At 30.8% G+C, this 10,611-nt stretch overlaps 1 protein-coding gene across 1 annotated transcript; it reads right to left on the reverse strand.

Moving 5' to 3' along the window:
* Positions 1-4,246: 4,246 nt before the first annotated feature.
* LOC114367440 (beta-galactosidase 15-like) lies at positions 4,247-9,132 on the reverse strand. Its single transcript, XM_028324621.1, has 18 exons — positions 8,966-9,132; positions 8,736-8,831; positions 8,530-8,642; positions 8,339-8,405; positions 7,658-7,750; positions 7,403-7,546; positions 7,221-7,309; positions 7,036-7,141; positions 6,857-6,944; positions 6,638-6,756; positions 6,363-6,524; positions 6,027-6,241; positions 5,843-5,937; positions 5,634-5,743; positions 5,310-5,531; positions 4,929-5,140; positions 4,564-4,843; positions 4,247-4,453 (listed from the first exon to the last, which is right to left on the reverse strand). Exons 1-18 carry the CDS (start codon positions 9,128-9,130, stop codon positions 4,319-4,321), a joined length of 2,511 nt encoding a protein of 836 aa, XP_028180422.1. The 5' UTR covers positions 9,131-9,132; the 3' UTR covers positions 4,247-4,318.
* Positions 9,133-10,611: the final 1,479 nt, after the last annotated feature.

Raw genomic sequence — 10,611 nt, forward strand, 5'->3', positions numbered from 1 at the left:
GCTACAACAAAATGCATACACTCAAAGAAAGAATCCCTAAAATATGTCATAGTAAGCAAAAGAAACCTAAGATCGGAGCAGACCACCCGACTCAAAGTACCGAACTATATTGAGGGCATGACCTTAGGAAAATCGTGATATTCCTCCTTGGACAAGTGCTCTAATTGACACAATATTTCTTTGAACAACTCTATCTCCTCGATTTTTATATCAAAATGGTCTCCTCTATCCTCGATAACTTTAGCTATGCTCACTGGACCCATGCGGTAGCTTAGAATGTTGCCCTGCTTGTCGTACCCCACCAAAGTAAACCTAAAATCCAAATCATGATGAAGTTCCTCAAGTCATAAGTACAAGTGTCTTCATGGTAGCAATGCTCTGAAGAAGATGTAAATCCCTACAGAATGTAGTAGGATAGTACAGTCTATAGTAGTAGGTGTTGCATATGAATGTTCTACTAGCACAACATGTACCTGGATGCGACATGCATAACACGTAGTACATGTTGCCTTACATGGGCGTACCCATTCCCTCTGTGAACTACACCAGGCTCGTAGGGGGCACCAACGTTTTCAACCTCATCGACACCTGAAAGTTGTTGGTTATAGGGGTGAGTCCTCTACTCCTCAAAACGCTACAAACAAACAAGGAGAAACAACCTACTTAACTACTACATGTGGTTTTTCTAGACAAACAACACTCTAGAGATCCTCGGAGCATAAATGAGACTCAGGCGTATACTACACTCAGGGAACCAATCTTGGCTCCTCAAGTGGTAGAAACCACTTGTCATGCAAATATATCGAACAACATAACGACCATAATTATAAACATTTAACAATCATAACAAACAATTTGTCAAGGGTTGAACGCCATCGAACCCAGACCACGGTGCTTACAAATATAATAACAATATACATATATAGCAGAATGTAAATTCGCAAACCACAAATATAATTTTTTGGAGTTCACACTTTGTCGTCTTAATCACTCAAAAATAACAACAATTATTTATATGCATCTCAATAGCTCTATTAGCATATATCTACCCCAATTCAAGACATAAAACACTCAAGGTTTTACAATCTATCTTAGCAACAATCAAGCAAGTTGACCTACATTTGCAGGATAAATAATTATAAAGTCACTTCATCTAGAGGTACAATTTACTAAGATAAGTCGTCTACTGTTCGAATGAAACTAATGTTTAGTTTTGCAAAGTTTTGCTCCTAAACTTTTTTTTCTTCAATTTTTCTAGGTGTTCTAGGAATTAGTTTTTCATAAATTTTATATGCTACACTATATTTTCACACCTAAGAAACTCATTTTTGAAGTCAAACCTTTAATAAAAAACAGTCCGTACAGCCATAACACCAACTTTATTTTCATGACAGTTTTAGTCTAAAAAAATAAATAAAATTCCTTAAACTTGTTTTGTTCATAACTTTTACTAGAAAACTCCGATTTTGGTGAAATTTAAAGCTAAACCTAAGTTTTGACACCCAAGGAACTCATTTTTAACCTTAGAATTTCAAGAAACACAACATATAATACAGTTCCATCCAAGGAATTAGCTACGAATTTTGATCATCAAAACAACATTCAATGAAACTTAGTTTCCAAAGACAACAAGGTTAGGGTTCAAGAATTGGATAGACCCCCCTTACCTTGATGAATCTATTCGAAATTGCTCAGATCCTTAATGTCTTAAGCTTCTGAGGATGAAAATTAAATTTTTGAACCATGAATGAGAAGCTTGCACAAATTTGGTAAGGAAAATAAGAAGAGAAAGATGATTAAGAGCCCCTTACCAAAGCTTTGATGGAAGAAACATCAAGAGCACTTGTATGAAGCTTGGAAAATGAAGAAGAATGGCTTCCTCTCCCTCTTGGTGAACTTGTGCAAATGAGGAAGAACCAGGTTCCAAATTGGTTTTTAAAGAAACATGAGGATGAAGTTTAAGGCTGTCAAAAGGAAACTTGATTAGGCTTATGTTGACAAGCTTCATTGACAACATGATTGACCACTTGGCAGCCCAAGTTTAATGTTCCAAGCTATGCCATTTAGGAGTTATTGTTGCTTTAGAAATTTTAACCAAAAATGGCCGAAGTAGGTTTAAACCAAACATGGAAATTTTTGCTTTCGCTAAAACAGGTCAATTCTATCCTAATTCCCTAGATAGACGTGCTAAACTTCCTTGGATTATGTGTAATCAGAGTAGACCTTGCACAAAGTCCAGTCTAAGAACTAAATTACACTGTCACTCAGTGCACAATGCAATTCTTTCATAGATGTAAATTTAGCTCAGACAAATTTCATATCTCTGCCAAGTTATGACAAAAAAAACAATACACCTTTTTATATATCTATCTATAGCACAAAGTTCAAGGCTTGGAATTATACAATTAATAAATTAAATTCATACATTCACATAGTAAATTTACATACTGTGAACTTACATTGTCTAGTTTTTCACGATGTAACTTTACAAAGTGTAGGAAATAAATTAAGATTAATTATTAGGATGATACAAAATGCATAAAAAAAGATATAATATTCATAATATCTAATTGATTCTTATTCTTCAAGCTGTGTATATTGGTTTAAAATGTAGGATTAAATAATTTTTTTAAGAATGATGAATTAAAAATGCATGTTATTTTGAATACTAAAAGAAAATAAAATTTTATTTTAAATAATAACAAAATAAAAATTTATATATGCAAATGACTATACATTTAACTAATACTCTTGGTACTAGAAAATATATAATAAAATATGTTTGTGAATTTTAAAGCTATTTTAAAATGACATTAGATGAGGTAGTTATACATGTTTGTTGTAAAGGTTGCAAAAAGGTGTGATTTATTGATTTTCACCATGGTACATTTACAAAAATATATAATTGTAATGAGTATTCACTAAAAAAAAGCTCTAACGAATAATATCAATAGAAGATAGAAAAGAATTCAATAATCAAATTAAAATTGTTGTAACGAGTAATAACAACAAAAGATAAAAGAGAATTCAAAAATAAAAAACAAGGTTGCCCATGATATGCAACAATGTTGAGACATATGCAATTGTTATCATGACTTTGTTCCAACATTTGTATGAAAATAAATTGGTTTAAAATAGGATTTAATTAGGTTTGAAGTTTTTAATTTTTCTTACATAATTTGATTTTTGCTCTCCTTATATTTGGATCCGGTAGAACTACAATGGACAATGAATTTTTTTAATCAAAACTCTATATTCTTAGGATTTGGAATCAAAACTAACGGTTAAACTAAAGCAACATATTTAGTGCTAGATAATAATAAAATGATTTTTATGCTAAGTTCATTAAAAATTTGGTAAATAAATTGGCAGGTTGCATAGATATAAGAAAATTGGAATGAGTTAAGTGAGATCAATAACACTTTAACCAAAACATTAGAAATTGAAGGAATACCCGCCATGATAAAAAAATAGTCCTCTTAATATTCATCGTCATGTATGAAATTGAAAATTAATATCCATAATAAAACAATTTCTTTGGTTGCATGACACAAATCCCTAAGAATAGAAATATTAAACTTCAATAAGTATTATGCATACTAGCTCTAATTGAAAGAATGTGTAGAAGAAGTGTTGACCATATGGCTTAGTCAAATTTTAAAAGCTTCAAAATTATATAAAACCAAGCCTCTTTCCTTTTCCAACCTCATTTGCATCATGCAAAACCAATGAGGCAATAAAGCACTTGGCAAACCCATATTTTACCAGCTTGCATTATCCTAAACTTTATGCATATTTAGGAGAACCTTAATACCATTTGATTATATGCATAATTGCACTTGAAATTATAAAAATTATCAACAACTACTAATACAAAATAATCTAAACTTTTTGTGTCTACAAATTCTATTCTTCAGAGGGATTTAACAAGGAGAGGCTAGAACTTTATGTGGGATTTGAACACTTAATGGCCTACACCCTTGTTTCATGAGAATCAAATAAATATTAACTATGAGGACTAGAAGGGGTTGTTTACCTTACCCAAAGTAAAAATAGACTCAAAAAACCCCATAATAAATTATTGGTGCAATTAAGAAATTGTACCAATCATCTTAAAATACATGAGTGCACTACTGATCATCTATTATGGAGTTGTTTAATTTCATTCTCGTAAGTTAGATAACCTCTAATTAAATTAAGAAGAATAAAAACATACAATATTAAAAAGATAATTTTATTTGTCAAATTTATTCAAGACACTATTACATATAAGAGGTCAAACGACCATTATTCTGAAAATCCTAACACATCCCAAGATCTAATATTTCTTGGCTATAGATTCACAAACTGCTTCTATAGCAAGCTTGTTTTGATTTTGTGGCATCCTGCATCCAGTAGGACCAAGCATTCTCTGTGAAACCTGAACAGAGCAACTTTGTTTTCCAAGACAACTCTGCCAAAAGAAAGAAAAAAATCCAAAGAACCAACTTAGATTTTCCATTACTTTTTAACCCTTTATCATGAAAACTAAAAGAAAATGACAATATTATATTAGTAAACTACCTTGCTCAGGATGGATAAAGCATTGGGAGATTCACATTGGCTCTTCTTAAAGGATCCACATTCACCTTCGGGCACACCAAAGCTGGCAAATTTAATTTTAGAGATGACTTGTTCCTCACGACATGATAATTCTAGCACGTTTCCTTCATATGAATTTGCACAAATTTTTTCAACCATTACGGTGGCAAATTTAACCTCATTGGGGTGACCTCCAAACTCTTCAAACAATACCAATGTGTTTTGATTATCTTGACGAAGGAATGAGCGTGGTACATGATACCTGAAAATTAAGTACTCAATGTTTAATATTCATTTCATTTCCTTAAATACATTTTAAAGGTCATATTACATTTTTTTTATATTACCATCTTTGGGTAGGTCTTCCACACTTTGTGATGCATTTGTCTGAACTATATGGTCCTCGGTAATTACAAGTAGCAGTGCAACCATTATCATCCGCAAGATATCTTGTCCAATACCTACCAATGTTGTTACCATTTACCCAGGCTTGACCCTTTTTTAACCCTTTCAAATCCACCACGACAGGATCAGTTCCCTTAGGACTCTTGAATAAGGTCTGCAAGAAAATGATGTAATATAGTATTATTCATTTGTTAATGTGGAAAGAGACAATTAATTATAAAATATATCAACCTAAAACCCATTTTATTTGTTCTTTACTCAACTTGAGAATAGTACAATACTGTATGAAATAAATTTAAGCAAACAAAAGAGACAATACTTACCTTATACCAAACAAATACTCTATTAGTAGGAAGACCATTTGTGTTCCATCCTTTATTGTTTTCTGGACAGTATAGCTTCACAATCTCACCATGTAATCCCACCTTATAATTCCATGTATTATTGGTGATATCCTTGACTACCTCAGTGTTATTCTGTAGTGTCACTAATTGAACTGGACCACAAACACCAACTGACACATTGGAGAAGTGGGCACCATAGTTCTATTTCATTAAAGAGATCAATATTATTAGTTGCCAAACCAACATGAATACTAACATAAATTAATGTCTTTATGAACTATGAAGTGTGTGTTTGTTACTTACAGGTAAACCAACAGTGCCACTAAGTAGACTTATCTCATTCGTGCCTTTCTTCAGCTTGATCTTTGCCTCATAGGTGAATGAATATTTTCCATTTTGACCATATTGGTAACCTAGGAGGTACATGCATGAAAGGAAGAACATGAGACTTCAATTTTGAAATCTTTTAAAGTATAAAAAAAGGTGTAGGAAATTTTATAGCTAGGACTCACCTGCTTGTGCTCCATTAACAAACACATGAAGCACATGTCCATTGGTGCTCACTCTTATCTTGGACCAAATAGGGTCATTTTCACTAATGTCAACACTGAGCAATGTCACATGGGTTAGAAGGTACTAATTAATACAATGCTAATTAAAAAATAAAAATTTGAGGAAACAAAAAAAAGGTATTACCTTGTGATGTACCATAAGTAATCACTCGTATCATTTGTGACAACCTTTTGATCCAAAAGTTGAGCAGCCTTACGAGAAACTGAACCAAGGACTTGGCCATCTTTCATCTGAACATGGGGCTCATGCATCCATTGCCAATTCAATGTTGAGTGTGGCTCTTCTTCATTATCTGATTTGTTGTCTTTCATGACCATTATGGACGTTTGAGCATTGATCTGATTTCATATTATTTATTTAATTAGTATTACTCATACAATCTCTAACTTACTTCTTGCTTGCTTCTCATGTAACAAAGAAAAAACACTTCTTCAAAAATTAATTACGTATAAGAATAACCTTTGCAGTGTTGTAAACTTCATTAACACAATTTGGTAGGATAGACACAGACCAAGCAGGAACAATATATTGAGTGCTTTGGAACATAATTGTAGCATCATTTGATGAATTTGCATTTCCAAGGAAGCAAGCTGATTTTCCAGAATAATTGTAAACCGTGGCCTGCAAAAACAATCAATTTGAAATCAATTGTAACCAAATAAGTCAAGCAACAAAGAACACAATATAAGCTTTATTTAAAACATATAGACGCTAGGTTGAACACAAAAACTTACTGTCAACAGGTTCCCATAGTCAGTATGGTTTGTTGTTCCCTGAGTCAAGACATCTTCCATTGATTTTAGAAGCTCATGGAGTTGTTTAAGATGTCCCCACTTAGGTTGATTTTTGTTACCTAACATTAAAAAAATATTATATTATCAAATTAACAAATAATAGTTAAATAAAAAGATAATACCATTTTTCATAATTACAAAAAGTATAGTATGCCTTACCATATTCATCTAAAGGAGCATCATAGTCATATGAAGTGGTAATATATGGTCCTCCTGAAGTTCGTCCGAAATTGGTACCTCCGTGGTACTGTCATGAAAAAAAATAGAATTACAACTTTAGTAATGAAAATGATTTACAATCAATATAAAAGAGCAAGACAATAATACAATCAGGCTACCATATAATAGTTTTGGAATGTGCCACCATATTGGAAAAATCGCGCAACAGCATATGCAACATCCCGAGCAGTTCTATGTGGAATTGGTCCTCCCCAATTCTTAAACCTAATTATTAAGAATTAAAAATTAAGCACAAAAGATAAAAAAAGATATAATTTAAAATTAATGGAAATAACAAACTCACCAGCCAGTCCAATTCTCAGTCCACATCTTTGGTTTGCTTTTACTGTTAGGAGAAAATTGGTCACAATACCAACCATTACATGTGTTAATCTAAGACAACAACAAAAAAATAAACTATATTAGCGATCGCCATCAAATAATAATATTCAAAAGTATAATTACAAATTTTTTAATTTTTATTACAATGGGATCTGGAGCATCACTTTGTTGACACATAACCCAAGGCACACCAATTTTGTAAGATTCAGCTAGTTGAGCGCACCATTGCACATATTGTTTTCCATTTTCTCCATATTCGCTCATAATGTTTCCATACTCATTTTCAATCTATATTAGTACGCCCAATCAAAGTATGCAGATATTAGAATATTTAGCATCATCAATGCAAGGATAAAAATTAGAAAAAAAAATATTGGGAATACAATTTTAAAATGAAACCTGAGCAAGAATAATGGGTCCTCCTTGTGATGCAAAAAGATTCTCATGCCTCATCTTGTCCACTATCAAAGTTGTGAAGGTTTGCATCTCATTCTGCAGTCAAATGTTTGACTATTAGATCGCTCACTTTAAACACCAAAATCGAAAGACAAATTCTAAGAATACTAATTAAGAAATAAAAATAGCTATTAAAATTCAACGTGCTTCAATTGACCATTGCTTCATATTACCATTATCCAATTTCAATATTACCATGCACAACTACTATTTTATTTTGAATACAACATTGTCATTATCCTATGACAAGAATTAATATTTCATAAGACTAATTAAATTGTCATTATCCAATTAATGTTTCATAATACTAATATGTGAACAAGCTTTAACACCTCCCGCTAGTATGCTTCGGAAAAAAAAAAGAATATATATATATATATATATATATATATATATATATATATATATATATATATATATATATAAAAGCGTAGAGTCAATACTATCAATACCCTCTTTTTTGGGTACAATATCAATACCTTCTATATATACATATAGAGACATTTATTAATTAAAAGCTAAATATTTATTTAATTTTCAAGTAATTAAAAAGCACAACAAGATTTATTAAACCTTAGAATGTAAAGAACTAATCAAAATAAACATATCTAAATAATGACCTACCATGTAAGCAGTATTATTGGTCCTAAATTCCATATTTGGCATATTGTGCAACCATACTGGAAACCCTCTGATGACACATAAAAATCAGTCAATCAACTTAATAAAAGAAGACATATAGTTAGTAAATATTATGATCATTTTTTTTTAATTTTCAAATAAAAAATTATTATATTTATTTTGATATTTCTTACCCGTAGTTCCATTCAGCACATACATATGGACCAATGCGCAGCATGGCATAAAGTCCTTCCTTTTGAATGGTTTTAATAAATTTGACGAGATCCAGATTTCCAGAAAAATCATACTAAAATATAGAAATTAAAATAAATAAAATTAATGGCATAGGCGAAATATATAGTATGAACATGAACAAAACAAATTATTAGAATAAGAAAACCTGTCGAGGTTGAGGCTCATGAGCATTCCAGAAAACATATGTTTCAATTACGTCAAGTCCACCTTCTTTTGCTTTATTAATCAAAGAAGGCCACATCTGTTATAAATAATTGAATAGAAGTATAATTAAATGGCTTTCATAAATGCATAGTCATAAACATTTATTAGATGAATGAGATTTTTGAAATTGAGCAAAAAATACAAACATGAGATAATACATAACACTCTTACTTCAGCTGTGCTACGAGGATAATGAATTGAACCAGAGAATAGAACTTTTCTTTTGCCATCGATTGTTATAGCTCTCGAATCATATGAAACTTCAAAAGCATTGATTGCCAAGTTAACTAATGTAAAACTTAACAACAAAAGTGCCCAAGTCATTTTTAGTCTCATGAGTATAGAAAACAATACGGAGTGTGAGAGCACATGCACAATGACTTATTTATAGTAGTAGAAAAAAATGATAGTAAAAAAAATAATAATAATAATAAATACCTTCAACTGAGTATACTTGGTATTGCTATGATTTGTTAGTAAGTTACTTAACTTCACAAAGATATCAAATCTTTCTGTTAGTATAATTAAGTAGTTAGTTGTTAGCCCCACCGAATATTACACTAAACAAATAAAAAATAAAATGAAGAGAAAAAAAAATATTAGCAATGAAATACAAAGTAGAACATTTTTCTCTTGGTTACTTTCTGGTTCCAACTTGAATTTTAATATCTTTATAAAAAATATTAAATATAACATGATATCATAATATAAATTATTAAACATAAGTCTAAAATATATTTTATATGTTAAAAAATTATTTATGACATATTTTAACATAATTTATATGTTTAAAAATATTTATTATTATAAATTAGTTATATAAAATAAATATAAACTAGTAATTGATACATAAGAAATCAAATAAAAAAATTGTGGTTATATGACTAATACTAACCAACTAAAGAATATGAAACCATGTCTCAAATGCAGGCAGACTCGTACATCATCGGATTATGCACCATAGCTCTGTTTGAATGAGATCACTATTAGTTACTTAACTAGCCTCAATAATGACATAATTACTGTCTTTTTGAAGTATGTACATGCTTGTTACTTTCAACTAAACTAAACCAATAGGGGTTACTCAGTAGACATATCTCATTCTTCCCTAGGTTCAATTAATTTAATCTTTGTCTCAAATAGGTGAATGAATCTTGTACATATTTTGAGCATATTGGGAATCTATGTTGTGGCCAGGCGCCAACGAATGAAAAGAAGAAAACAAAACTACTTGTTTGTAACAATTTTATTAAGGTGTAAAAAAAAGGAAATGGGTATGAAAATTTCAAGACTTACCCACATGTTTTCCAATATTGACAAAATACATGAACATGAATATGTCGGTTAGAGTTCACTCTTAGCTTAACATCTTTGGTCCAAGGAGGGTTCTTTTTGCTAACTTCAACATTGAGGAAAATTTTTAACTTTTTTATCACACTAGTTGGTGAATGTTAATTAATACACATCCTCGATCTGTGCAAATTTTTTAGAAAACAAAAGTACATAATTAGCTAGCTGGTGATGACCATAAATCATACTAATTTGTATCATTTGCTACATACAACCTTTTGTACTAAGAGAAACCGAACCAATTATTTTGCCAGTTTTCATGAGCATGTATGACTTAAGCTTCCGCTGCCAATTCAATGAATATGACTCATCATTTTTATTATCTTCTATTGTCTTTCATGGCATGGCCTTATGGACGTTTGAGACACATGTTTCCATATTATGTCATATAACTACTAAATTATTTATTTTATTTGACTTTTTATGTAACAATTACTACTTTATATTTATTTTATATAACTAATTTG

The sequence above is a fragment of the Glycine soja genome, chromosome 9 (genome assembly GCF_004193775.1).
Source record: "Glycine soja cultivar W05 chromosome 9, ASM419377v2, whole genome shotgun sequence".
Taxonomy (NCBI): domain Eukaryota; kingdom Viridiplantae; phylum Streptophyta; class Magnoliopsida; order Fabales; family Fabaceae; genus Glycine; species Glycine soja.

Bases quoted from the DNA above. Each gene is read 5' to 3' on its own strand.
- LOC114367440 (XM_028324621.1), bottom strand. From the start codon at position 9,130: ATGAGACTAAAAATGACTTGGGCACTTTTGTTGTTAAGTTTTACATTA. The intron at 8,832-8,965 runs GTAAGAGTGTTA...TATTTATAACAG, and splicing joins ATCCTCGTAGCACAGCTGAA to ATGTGGCCTTCTTTGATTAA. The intron at 8,406-8,529 runs GTAAGAAATATC...ATGTGTCATCAG, and splicing joins TGTGCTGAATGGAACTACGG to AGGGTTTCCAGTATGGTTGC.